Source organism: Biomphalaria glabrata, chromosome 3 (assembly GCF_947242115.1).
Source record: "Biomphalaria glabrata chromosome 3, xgBioGlab47.1, whole genome shotgun sequence".
Classification (NCBI taxonomy): domain Eukaryota; kingdom Metazoa; phylum Mollusca; class Gastropoda; family Planorbidae; genus Biomphalaria; species Biomphalaria glabrata.
The window spans coordinates 40,756,715-40,770,587 of NC_074713.1; the positions used below are offsets into that span (position 1 = coordinate 40,756,715).

Below are 13,873 nucleotides of genomic sequence, written 5' to 3' on the forward strand. Positions count from 1 at the left end.
TTTGGAACTATTCCCCATTGATCTCAGACAGACAACCTGCTACACTACATTAAAAAAAAACATTCAAGACCTATCTAAAACTTGTTTAGATTATATGGTCATTTTAGCTCTAATGTTTATGTTTGTAATGTTATCGTGGCGCCTTGAGCTTACATTTTTTTTTTGTTAACTGCGCTCTATACATTAAATTATTATTATGATTAAGGTATCTGATTTTACCTTTAAGACAGTTTCAAAAGCTAGAAAAAGACACAATATTCTAACCTAACTAAACAGTTTGAGCTCTACTCACATGGAGCCATGTATTTCTTCACAATCATCTCATTCTGCTGTTGGTCATGGCCACCTATGACAAGGTAGTTCTCAGAACTGATGAACCATAAGAACTTTTCAAACCTGTACAAGTACAAAGTAATTGAAAATTGTGTCAATCTTAAAAAAATATATATGGGTTTCCAAGGCTACAGGATAGTTATGAAAATTGACAAAGAATTGTGTCCAATGTCTTAATTAGTTGTCTTAATGTGTGGCCAATTAAGTGTTGGGATACACTTACTCACCCTTTAAATGTTCCATTCCCTGACAGAGCTGGAATGATATCATGGGGAAAAATTCCAGCAAGTTAATGAAGTATTATATAGATTGGCATTAGTGTAACCATCAAAGTAATTGTTCTTTGTGAAGTACAAATGTGATCCAATGAAATGCAATGATTTGATAAAGTTGGAAATTTACTTTTGTGAGATTTAAACAAAAATTATTTATTTTTAAAAAATATAGCTTATGTTTTAATTTAAGTGGTTCCTATACAGGATAACCATTACAGTTCTCAGCAATTTTGAAAGAACATTTTCTCAGAATGATCTTTTAATGAGTTTGATCATTCTGATTACTAATATCTTTTGGTAAAAAATATCTATAAATCTATCCATATTTTTATGAAACAAAACCCCATTTAACAATCTTTATTTCATTTGTTGCCAATCTTTGTCAAATAAAGCATTTTGTGTACCTTTCATTGCATCAGTTCACACAACAGTTGTCTGCTTAAAGCAATAAAATGAGGTACAATGAAGTTGAAACTACTATCACAGACAGCACTAAATAAAATGCACTAACCAATATGTTTTTCTCGTTTTATTGATATTGGCTATTATTGTGACATCTTTCAATAACTGTTTAGTTTTCTTCTCTGCTGATTTGAAAGCCTAGGGAGAAAATAGCAGAGCAATGTGTTTATTACATTGAAGTACACAATTAGTTCAATCTTGCAACTTATCCAATGTAACAGTTAAGTTTTTATTCTGTCTTTTAGTAACAAGATAAACCTGTAACTTAGCAACAAATTATACATCATTACATATGTTTTTAATATTACAGTAAAAGCCTTATTAAAAAAAAATGTTCATTAATTCATTTTCCCATTAGTTGTTAGTGCAGCCTATTTATTAATAATTATAGCTTTTAGATAGTGCTACTTTCATGCTTATAGCATGCTCAGAGGGTTATGGTCCAATCTCATTTGTGGACCAGTGGGGGGAGGAGGTATCTGGGAGAAGGTTTTTTGTGCATACTTAGCCTCTCGACCACGCTTCCCACTGTTAAGATAACTGGCTACTTAATGAAATTCCTACTAAGTGGAAAAAGACAGTTTAAGTAAGCAAGTCTGGAGCCTAGCATTAATTCTTGTATATCAAGAAGTTTTGAGATGAATAAAAAAAAAAAAAGAGGAAACTCTAGTAAGACAGTACTGTTTGTTGTCAACAAAAAGTTGATCCTAGATTCTGAGATTTTGAAAATTGTACATCAGTTTATGGTTCTAGTTTTCACAAATTGAACTATGCATATAATGTTTAAGAAGACAAAGATCATATCAAATATTACCTTACTGGAGGCTTCAATGGTTTTCTGTTCCTTTTTGGCTGCCTGCCTTTTCTTGTCAAAGTATCTGATCAAGTCAAGGAAAACTCGTACATTAATCAGCAATACCAACTAAAATACATTTTCTTGACTAATAATAATAATAATAATAATAATACCAAAGGGTTAAGACACTTTTAAAATATCTTGAGCTTAAGTTAAACATGAGTAATGATTTTTTTTTTTTAAAGTTGACATTTTCTTATAGAACTACAAAAATGTTCTATTGTAATGACCTACTTTTTAGCATTGGCGTAAGCTCCAAGTCCAAGATCAATGTCCACATTTGTAAATTTCTTTTTATCACTATGTGAGGTACCCTCATCTTCTGTGTCAAAGCGATCTCTGAGGTGTTAATAGATTGTTAAAATTGTGACGCCATCAGCATGAGTAAGCTCATGATATTAACGAAATGATTATCATTCATCGCTTACACAAGATTTCTTTTACATTACAGATAACAATAACCTAATACTTTTAATACTGAAACATTTAAACAGTTATATACCATGGTTACTTTTGCATAAAGGTGTATTTCTAAAACATTGTTTCACTAAGTAGTTCAGAAATTGAATCAATTATCAAACTGGCTACATTTACAACAAATTTTCTTTTTAAGAATGGAGAAAGAAAAAAAAAACACATGGAACAAAAGAAAATAAATGAACTAACCGCAACATCAGAGTAATCTGGTTCGAGTCCAACTTTAAACTTTTGATAGACGAGGCAACAGGATCCCCACTAGCCTTAGCTTCTTTGACAAAGTTCCAGATTTCAGACCAATCGATCTGATTGGCCAATGCACTCCTTACTATCAATATGGCTTTGTCAACCTTTAGAGAGAAAAATAAAAGAAGAAATATTAATTATCTGATTTAGGATTAAGTTATAATACTTATACAGTAGCAATCAATATTTAAAATTAGTTATAATTGTTTAAGCATTAACGTAGTTAAGTAAATCATTTATTAAGATGTTTTTTAAATTTTTCATTTATCAACATTTAATGACATTAATTCAAATGCTGCAGTACCAGTTCAAGATTGGTTTCTATTAGATGTCCTTTGACTACATCAGTTTCCTGTAGAAAGAAAAACAAAAATACCAGTGAAATTTACAGCAAAAAAAAACAACAAACAACATTGCTCTGACATAGCTAATGACCATAGTTAAAACATAGCACCAACATTATTTTGAGATGAGAGTTTAATAATGAAAATAACTAGCTCCTAACCTGCTCCTTCTGCAATGTCTCAAGCCTTTTTTCATGTTCTTTTTTGACATGATCCAATTTTTTCATTGCAGTCTTCTCCTGGTGAATTCAAGATGGTACATTTTTCAGTATAAAATTAGCATAGTGAATTGGTTTGTCTATAACAAGCTTCTCTTCAGATACTGAATTTAAAGACGATCATAAAACTATAGGTTTGGAAAAATGCTGATACAATTACTGACAAAGATTTCAAGCCTGATAAACCAAATGAACTAAACAGAGTTTTATAATAAATCAAGTGAAAAAGTTTGATTAAATAAATGCAGATGTTAGAATAATAGACTGTAAAAAAAAAGTTTATTCCAAAAAGTTAGACGTTTTCTGCATTAACTAAAACATTCATGCACAATGAGCCCAGGAGTCTTTCTGTTGCAACTGGAAGCCCAAGCCTCAAAGGGAAACACTAACTCCAGCTCAACTTACTTGTTGTATGACCTTGACTTCCACTTTCTGACTCTCCACTTTTGAAAAATATTCATCCACAGCCTATATAGTTTTATAAAAACAAAAAAACTAAATATTTTTGTAATGCTTTTATAAAGAATTAACTTGAAGGAAACACATATTTTTAAAATTGTAAATATTGTGCTGCATCTTTCATAGAATATGTTTACCTTTTTCAACATATATATTAATTGACTGCTTCAGCACTAATTCTCTCAAAATAATAACCTTGTGTTTAGAAATTTCCACTAAGGTCAACTTTCCAAAATCCTTTTTTTTTCATTTTTAAAAAGGCTGAATACAAATGTTTATTCATGCAAAATGATATAACCTGTTTTTAAAACCTCTCAACAGCACTGTTTAAACTCATCATTGTGCGTGTATGGATAAGTTTGTGAATGTTAAGTGGGTTTCTTTTTGTTTAAATTATTGAGAAAACATAATAGAAATAAACAATAACACTTAATAAAAACAAATTGATATTTCCACTTATAAAACATGGAAGTAGCTGTATGAATGTGTGTTTGATCTGTGTGAACAAAATTACTCAAATGTTAAAGAAAAGTTTATTAGGCCTAGAGTGAAATGTAGGATTGAGGAGCCAGAAAATTATCACATTGTATATAGGAAGTGTGTGTGTGTGTGGGGGGGGGGAGTGTTTTTGTATTGGGGGGAGGGGGGGTTGAGGAGGAGGTAAAGCATTCATTTTTACATCGGCTACAACAGACAAGACAAAAAAAAATATGAGTGCGCACTAGGTTTGGCTTTAAATAAAAGGTAGAGGCTTAGTCTAAATTCTGTACACAAGAATCAAAGAAATACCCTTGTGAGTGTCTAAGGGTGGAAGAGAGAATTGTTTAACAAGTTATAAAACAACTATTTGACCTACCTTATTAAACTGATCAAATTCTTTGACTGGTTTGTTTAGGTGTTGACAAAATAAATAGGGATGAAATTCTTCATATCTTTAACAAAAAAAAATTATTTTAAATTTTGCGACGTGGACTTTGGCAGATAACGAAGCCCAGAATTAATTTAATTAAGTAATTTAGATCATAAAAATGCTGTCTAAAAATTGTGTGGATCTATAAATTTAGCTATTAGCAGTCACAATTGTGCATATTTAATTGTTAAAATGAGCATTTGCAATGGCAGTGAACAGAGAAGGTAATATTAACAAACCAGGACACATATATACATAACAGTGCAAACAGTTCCAGGTATTATAATAAGTACTATATCCTCTAAGTGCATAAATAAATACTACATATACATTAGTCGACATATGTACAAGTTCATGAGCAAAATAATCAATAATTAATTGTTAAGACCTAGGGGTCTTCTGATGCCCCACATGCTACTATATAAATGTGAAGCTAGCTATCAAAACTGGTTGGTTGTTAGTCTTTGGTCATTGTTCACAGTCATTATTTCAAGTGTGTTTATTCTTAACAGGATTACTATTTGTTTGTTTGTATCTTTACTGTGTTTTCTTTCACCTCTAACACACTATTCAAGTTGTTATTGTACTTGTGGTTCATATTTTGGATTAACAATTTGATTGAATTGAGTTTGAAAGTATTAAATATATTCAGAGCTGAGTTGCTTCATTGTGTCCTAGTGGGCTATTGGCTAGATTTGTAGGTACCTCCAAATCTGCATTTGTCAGATGACTGTGGAGAAAATACAAAACAAAGCATCTCTCCAAAAATACATCATGACACCAACAAATGACAAAATCAAAACATCACAGCAGCAACCCAAATAGCTACAAGAACACAAATTGTGCAATTTGTTCAGAATGGAAGCCCTCTGAAGTGAACAGTAAAATACACTCTAAAGAAGTATAGAAGGTGCATGCATGACTCTATACAGAATAAAAACAGCATCAACCATTTGAACAGAGAACTGACAGACAGACAAAACAAATATGAGTCATTAGAATTACTTACAACAAAATATCTTGTTCTTCATTTGGACCTGGATTAGGTTTCTTGTCTACTTTCTGAATTATGTAACCCTTTTAGAGAAGTACAAAAATTGTGTAAATAAAAACAGAAATGTATTTCAAAACAAGATGAAGATGCCAGTCTAAACACTCTAAAAACAACTTAATGAAGGTGTCAGTCTAAACATTCTTAAAACAAATTAATGAAGATGCCAGTCGAAACATTCTAAAAACAACTTAATGGAGATGTCAGTTTAAACATTCTATAAACAACTTTATCAGTGTAAACATTCTACAAACTATCTGAACACAACGTTTAACAATAAAATATTCAAAATAATGATAACCACTATTCAACTTATAAAAACATTTACCAAGCTCTTACCTTACAAGGATTTGATAATAAAGAAAACATTAAATTTTCTGCTTCTTGTAATGCATCCATAAGTTTATCAAAATCTGAAACCAAAACAAAAAATAATTTTAAAAATTGAAAACTATTTACAATTCACTTTGAGCAAATGACAACATTTAAAGCTAATAGTTATTGTTAATAAGACCCTTTTATTTATTTCTATCTAGTTAAAGAATTTAACCAGTAAAACAATCATTTTATTATTCCTAGACCAATTAGCATGTGTCCATATCTACGCAGTCCTGACTGACCTATTTTCTGTGGATGATTTTAAAATCACATGAACCAAATTTGTTCAAGCCGTCCCTATCATTTTTTTTTGTATTCCAAAATTAGTATAAAAATGTTTTTCTTTTAATATTCATATTGTGAAGAAATAATGAAGTAATGAAATATTATTCAAATCAGAAAACAAAACAAAAACACAACAGATGCAGAAAAACATCAAACATATAAACTACAAAATAACTTCATAGCTAGGATTATAACTCAGTGAAAATAAAAAAACAACTCACCTTGATCTAGATTGAAATCTTTACCAAACTTGACATTCTCTGAGAATCCAGACTTGATTAACACATGATCAATTATAGCTGGCCCATAATCTAGAAGTATATAAATGTCTCAACTGTGATGGATGTAAAATCTTTCACTTTTTACTTGTATGTAATTTAGATAATTTAACAAAAAATCTAACAGTAAATGTTAACCGAAAAGATATTTAAAACTTTATTTATGTTTATTGGGAAAAGTAGCTAAAAAATAAACATTTTCCATTCAATCTCAAGAATCTGAAATAGAACATGCTATTGTAAATATACAGAGAAAAGTTTCAACAGAAATAAACTGTTACAAATGAATTGTTTAGAATTGTTAACTTACCTACACAAGGAAGTAACAATTTTTTTATAACATCACCATCTTTGGCACTTGACAAAATTTCCATTATTCTATGAAGAAAAAAAAAACTATTCTAATCACAAATTTTTAAATCAAACTGTAAGACCTCAGTGACTTCAACCAGATGGCCACCTTTTAAGTATTTAAACAATAGTTTTATACAAAATATAAACCACCGAAAATTCAATGCATTGTAAAACATATGTTGTTGATATTCTATTACAAACTAGCATATTTTAAATAACTGTGTCCATTCTCTTTTTTTTTAAATTTTCTGATAGAAATAGAAATTGATTTTAGATTACAACATTTTTCTAACATTCAGAATGAAATTAGCATCTCATTGTATTGACTAATCAACCATTTACTATGAACTGTACCTTTCTCTAGTAGGTGCTGTATGTTCCTTGCCAGAACTCAATGGATATTTTTCTCTAACTGCAAACCTGACATCCTGGCTATGATCTGTCCTAGGCCGCAACAATGAGAGGATAGTTAATTCATGGTCAGTTAATACAACGTTGCCCTGAAATCAACAATCAATTATTTCTCTTAATTATTTTAATTCTCTTAAACTCACAATATATAAATATAAATAAAGCATTGAGGCATAGTACTAGCAAAAGTTTCTAAATACTGGTACGCCAAAAAAAAAAAAAAAATTAAAAAAATAAACAGAATGATTTATCATAATATATTCTAATAGTCAAAAGTGAATTATTTTGAATGAGTGTTAGTTTTCCATATGTTTTTATTTGTTTATTTGTGTTATGGTTTTAAAGAATGTTGATGACTTTTTTTTTTAAATGGTATGAAAGAACACTGCTATCTAGTATAATAAAACATTGCTTTCTGGTAAAAGAAAACATTCTATTCAGTATTTAAGAACATTAATGTCTTGCATTAGAGAACACTGATGTCTTGCATTAGAGAACACTGATGTCTTGCATTAGAGAACACTCATGCCTTGCATTAGAAAACACTGATGCCTTGCATTAGAGAACACTGATGTCTTGCATTAGAGAATACTGATGAGTAACGTAAAGGTTTAATGTCCATAAATAACAGCCAATACTGTACAATTGGCAGCAAGTAGAACAGTACAAATAGCTCTGCGATAACAAATATCTCTCCGATAACACCGTTCCGCCGTATCAAGTCTTTTGCACTGGCCTCTCCGTCTCGTTCCGGGCTTGCACTGGGTTCAACAGTTCAGAACTGACTTCACACACTAGGCTCGTTGTGTCGGACTCGATCACAGACCAAGATCAAGACGCCGTTCGTCTCAACTGTACTTGATAGTACTCCGCACTGAACTGTCGTAATGCTCCGTACAGAACCACACCGCTGAACTGTGCTGTAGTCGACCGTGTTCTGAACTCCTGTCGTGAACCCGCTTTCTCAACCTTGCTGTATTGAGCCCCTTTTCTCGACCGTCTTGACTGCGACACCTCTGCTCTTATATAGGGTCCCTACTGGCCTTCTCGAACCGGACAGAACGCTGCTCGGCGTTTCTAGGTGGTCAGATGACTACAACTCTCGTGACGCTCATGAGCTCCGTTCACGACAGCGATCCTTCCCGAACCGTCCTGTTGATACTCGACTCGGTTGACCGTCGTAGCTCGTCACGGTTGACCGCTCGTCTAGCGCTGGCCTGGGGCGAATTGCGTCGGCTGACTACACTCACACCACTACCCCCATCTGTGCCACCACCAAGTTTATAACACTGCCCCCTCCTTAGATCTGTCCGTCCCGGACAGAATCAACATCATGACATTGGCTGTAAAGTTTCATCGCTGCAGGCGGGGGTCGATCAGTGGCAGTTGGCTTGCCTCTTGAGCTTGATGGAGCCATCCATGTTGCAGTCAGCAATTGTCGCTTCCTTCTCTTCCTCCAGTTGGCCTTAACCTGGTTGCTTCGCCGTCGTGCTTTCATCGCCACCCACGTTGAGTTCAGAAAACGTTTTCTTCTTTTCCTCCAGTTAGCCTTCATCTGGTTGTATCGACCTCGTGATCGCATGGTCATCCATATTGCACTCAGCAAAAGTCGCCGTCTTCTTCTTCTTCTCCGCCAATTGGTCTTCATGTGGCTGCAGTGATATCGAGGTTTCATCGTCATCCATCTTGCATTCAACAAAAGTAGCCTTCTTCTTCTCCGCCAGTTGGTCTTCATGTGACTGCAGTGATGTCGTGGTCGCGTCGCTCTCTTGTCGTTCGGTATTGAGGGCAGCCGTTTGGCATATGGAAAGGTATAGGATGTAAGGGCTGGGGATACCAAGATCGTTGGCCAAAGAGGTGACTTCATAGGGCTTTGCGAAGAAGGACTGGGATGGGCTTCAAATCCACAGGACAGGGAATTGTGGGACATGTCATCATTTTCAGTCTTGTCTGGAGGGCATGCTCGTGGGGCAGGTTGGTAACACTTCTCGTGCAAAGGTCCCTCGTCTTCGGCCTCATGCTTCATTCGGCTTTCTTTACCACCATCAGGACCTCTCTCTCTCGTCTCAGTATCGGGCCAATCACTTGTTGGTTTCAGACCTTGTTGATGACTTTCGTCTTTCAAATGTCCATCAATGTTAACGTCAGATTGCCTTGGATTCTCTTTACCACCATCAGGACTTTCCTCTCCAGTCTTGGCAGCTGGACCAATGTCTGCTAGGTTCGGACCTGGCTGGTATCTCTCGACTTGCATATGTCTCTCAACGGCTTCGTCAGATTTCAATGGGTCCACCACCAAGGCTCCTCTCTCTGGCTTTAGCATCTGAACGAACGTCTGAGTTGATGATTCTCTCCTCCACAGCAGGTATGCGTTGGTTCATGGCGGCTATCTTGGTGTTTATGGCATCTATCTTGGAATTGGTGTTTTCCAGCCCCGAGTTCATAGCTGCCATCTGCTCCTGTTTGCTACTGGCAATCTGTCCCTGCATAGCTGCCATCTGCTCCTGTTTGCTACTGGCGATCTGTCCCTGCATAGCTGCCATCTGTTCCTGCATGATACTGGTGAGCTGTTCCAGCAAGTCCGGTTCGACTTCAAAAAGATATGTGTCCGGATCTTCTTTTTCTTCCAACATGTCTTCTCGGAGGCGTGCTTGTAAAGTTTCTTTGTTTCCACATGCCTTCAGCCTTCGTCCACGGAGTTCTTCCTTCAGTTCTCTAAATTCAAGTTCGTACAGCAGTTTCAGACGAGCCATAGTAGATCCGTTCCTATCCGATACGATCCGATCCCACTTCTGACACCAGTTGTTACGAATCTCACTATCCAGGCTCTCTGCAAACTGCACCTTACACCACCAACTTAAAGAACTTGACAACTCAGGGCTCCGAAGTAACGTAAAGGTTTAATGTCCATAAATAACAGCCAATACTGTACAATTGGCAGCAAGTAGAACAGTACAAATAGCTCTGCGATAACAAATATCTCTCCGATAACACTGTTCCGCCGTATCAAGTCTTTTGCACTGGCCTCTCCGTCTCGTTCCGGGCTTGCACTGGGTTCAACAGTTCAGAACTGACTTCACACACTAGGCTCGTTGTGTCGGACTCGATCACAGACCAAGATCAAGACGCCGTTCGTCTCAACTGTACTTGATAGTACTCCGCACTGAACTGTCGTAATGCTCCGTACAGAACCACACCGCTGAACTGTGCTGTAGTCGACCGTGTTCTGAACTCCTGTCGTGAACCCGCTTTCTCAACCTTGCTGTATTGAGCCCCTTTTCTCGACCGTCTTGACTGCGACACCTCTGCTCTTATATAGGGTCCCTACTGGCCTTCTCGAACCGGACAGAACGCCGCTCGGCGTTTCTAGGTGGTCAGATGACTACAACTCTCGTGACGCTCATGAGCTCCGTTCACGACAGCGATCCTTCCCGAACCGTCCTGTTGATACTCGACTCGGTTGACCGTCGTAGCTCGTCACGGTTAACCGCTCGTCTAGCGCTGGCCTGGGGCGAATTGCGTCGGCTGACTACACTCACGCCACTACCCCCATCTGTGCCACCACCAAGTTTATAACAATATGTACAGATAATGTACAGCAGCAAGGCTGCCTGGTTGTGTTGTATCCACTTTGGACTTTCTGCACGGGTTCGAACCCAGCCATCTCGCTAGACGTTACACTAGGATGTAATAATCCTTTCAGAAGGAATCTCCATAATATGCAAAACAATCAAACAAAATGTTAATTCAGTACAAGTCTGCAGGGGAATCTAGCAAAGAGTATTCAGCAAAGTGATAATATAGCTGGAAATTATTCTAGTGTGATCTTGCAGAAATCTACAGAGTTGATAATCTAAATGGAGAGAGAAAGTAATTCAGTAAGGAGAGCTAACAGACATTAGGCTGTAGAATGGATGGGCAAAGAAGCTCTGTGAAGTGATTTACTTGTGAAGAAGACTTTGGAATTAAACCTTAGTTTGAAATGATAACAAGTATTGAAGCCAAATTAATATATAACAATTGTATTCTCTCCAACTAATAAATAATTACACTCTTACATTATTATTACTAGATTAACATCAAGATTACTTTTTCTAAGAAATATGTATAAACTTTAAAAAACTTAAACTAATCAAATCATCCTGTGGCTGTTTTTCACACCTAGCACACTGGACAAGGAACAATTTTGGCAATTATTTTTTTACTCATTACTGCAAGTTCTTTTAGCACATTCTCTGACACTCAACCTCAATGTTCATAATCTTTAATACATATTTTGACCTTACCCTATCATAGAGTTCCAATATTACATGATATGCTGCTTCACCAGAGCCAAATTGAAGGTCAACAATGCGATCTGTGCCCAACTGGCTAATGCTTTCAAGTCGACGATTTTTCAAATGTTTTCTTAGCTTGAGAGAGATATACATGTATTTCTTTAAAATAATTGTAAGAACAGTTCAACCCTAAACAAAATATTCTATAGGATTTATTATTCAGAATGTAAACATCTGGTGTGTCAAGTTAAGATTGTTCTCAAAATTGCTCCTAGAAATTTTGCTAGTTTAAATTAGTTCTTAGATTCTTCTGTGCAAAAAAACGTGGTAAATTATAGCATATAAATACAATCCAATTTGAAATAATACTTTTAAACAATCTCTTTAGAAATCCTTTGAGGGACACTTTCTTTCAGGTCAACATATATAAGCAGAAAATAGACCTAATTGCATCTAGCACAGCAACATACTTTCATGGAGAATCCAGATGGAGCAGGATTTTTAGGCCATTCAAAGTCTGTATAATGAAGACGAATTCCAGATTCAAACAATAGTACAGTTTTTTCATCAGGCCTGTCAATATAAAAAATGAAAAAATAAAACAAATGCTTAAACAGATGCTCACACAGATGTGTTTACAATACAAATTTTATGACACGGAAAATGACACCAACAAAAAAATACTATACTAATATGTGATAATACTAATAAAGTGAAAATACATATTACACTATTGTGTGGGCTGGATGAGAGGTCAAGGCTGGTCACAGGGGTAAGACAGCACATAATCAGGTGGCCAATAAAAGGTTAACCGTACTTAATATCAGGTCAAATCAGGTCATGCCACAAAGGGCAGGAAAACAATGACAGACTTCTTCTTCCTCTTAAACTGTCAGGTAGAGTTGAGCCTTCAGCTCTTGGAACTCTAGGCCAGCAAAAGTGAAAAGAGCTCCCTCTCACCGGCCTGCATGAAAACAGTGTACACTGTTTTGTCTGGTGGGTGGGTCAGACTCGCGGCAAGAGGCCGCGTATACATCTGCTAAGACCCCCGCCTATTTTCTTTTTCTATACCAGGCTAACCGTGCGGGACACGCCATTTATTATGTAACGCCCCCTTGAGGAACAGCGCCTGGATTGTGACAAGGTTGTGGGAGCTTTTTTACAACTCCGCGCAGTACAATGAGGATGCTCTCGCACCCCTTAGGCACCCCCACAGGAGTCTTGTTTTGCTACCCTTTAGCCTAATCGTTTCCTCCTACGATCGTTTCCACCCAGGCGCCACTATGAGGCAGGGTAGCATGCCCGGGAACAATGACAGACAGAATCTTATATAGGGAATAGTTATTTGCATATATACATGATAAAAAAAAGTCAAGGTGAAGGTTGTTGGAGCATGTGGTGTTGAGTCTAGAATATTCTGGGGATGAGAATATTTGAGAGGATAGGAGCTAATTGAGTTAGTTGACTGCTAGTCCTTGAAAAAGGTTGGTTAGCCTTTGATCATCATTATTATTTACAACACAACTCTCTCTTTAAACACAATCGTGATATACATTTATAGCCCCTGTAATTGCCAAGATATATTTTTTTAAAAATCAATAGCTACTTTAATGCTCTATTTTTCTAATGAAAATACTTCTAAGGAAAACTAGGCAAATTCAGATTGTCTTACTTTCCCAGCTTGATCAGGTAAGTTTTATTATCCAAGTCATACACATTGACAACTCTCATGCCGATAAATCTAAAATGAACAAGAAAGAAAGAATACAAAATTATAAACAAAGAGTTAAGATCAACAATTATCAATAATTATCCATTTAGACATTCAAAAACCCTAACCCTATTTTAGGTGCTTAACAAGTGCATTATAGGTACTATAGTAGACTCTGTGAAGCAAATTGTATTACAAGACAAAAGCGGAAGTGACATCTGCTAGAGTGGTATAACAGTCTATGAATGAATGAATGAATGATAGGTAACGTCCTTGGCTTATGTAAATTTATTTAAGTCAGCACTTACCGTTTCATCTCTTGAATAATGACAGCTAAATCAATACTGCTAAACCTTCCCTTCATTTTGTATGTTGTTCAGTATTAACAAGTACCTTTAATTAGTGAAGAGAGTAAATTGTAAGTAAACAGTAATGTGATCAATTCTAATATTTTATATGGACATGATAAAATAACAATGCTGTAGTTTCCTGACACTATAAGCAGATTGTGTTCTGTGGTTGATATGATATGCTTTTTTAATAAGAGA

At 35.6% G+C, this 13,873-nt stretch overlaps 1 protein-coding gene across 1 annotated transcript in view; it reads right to left on the reverse strand.

Moving 5' to 3' along the window:
* LOC106078156 (ribosome quality control complex subunit NEMF-like) overlaps positions 1-13,873 on the reverse strand; it is a 32,664-nt gene that overhangs the window by 15,083 nt on the left and 3,708 nt on the right. The window contains exons 2-19 of the mRNA XM_056025088.1: positions 13,634-13,718; positions 13,287-13,355; positions 12,085-12,187; positions 11,624-11,749; positions 7,281-7,426; positions 6,883-6,950; positions 6,516-6,605; positions 5,971-6,044; positions 5,590-5,657; positions 4,527-4,602; positions 3,617-3,679; positions 3,155-3,232; positions 2,954-3,001; positions 2,593-2,753; positions 2,161-2,265; positions 1,885-1,948; positions 1,120-1,208; positions 293-396 (exon numbers count right to left, since the gene is read on the reverse strand). Coding sequence (XP_055881063.1) covers positions 293-396; positions 1,120-1,208; positions 1,885-1,948; positions 2,161-2,265; positions 2,593-2,753; positions 2,954-3,001; positions 3,155-3,232; positions 3,617-3,679; positions 4,527-4,602; positions 5,590-5,657; positions 5,971-6,044; positions 6,516-6,605; positions 6,883-6,950; positions 7,281-7,426; positions 11,624-11,749; positions 12,085-12,187; positions 13,287-13,355; positions 13,634-13,689 — 1,588 coding nt within the window. The 5' untranslated portion in view covers positions 13,690-13,718. The remainder of the gene's footprint in view (positions 1-292; positions 397-1,119; positions 1,209-1,884; positions 1,949-2,160; positions 2,266-2,592; positions 2,754-2,953; positions 3,002-3,154; positions 3,233-3,616; positions 3,680-4,526; positions 4,603-5,589; positions 5,658-5,970; positions 6,045-6,515; positions 6,606-6,882; positions 6,951-7,280; positions 7,427-11,623; positions 11,750-12,084; positions 12,188-13,286; positions 13,356-13,633; positions 13,719-13,873) is intronic.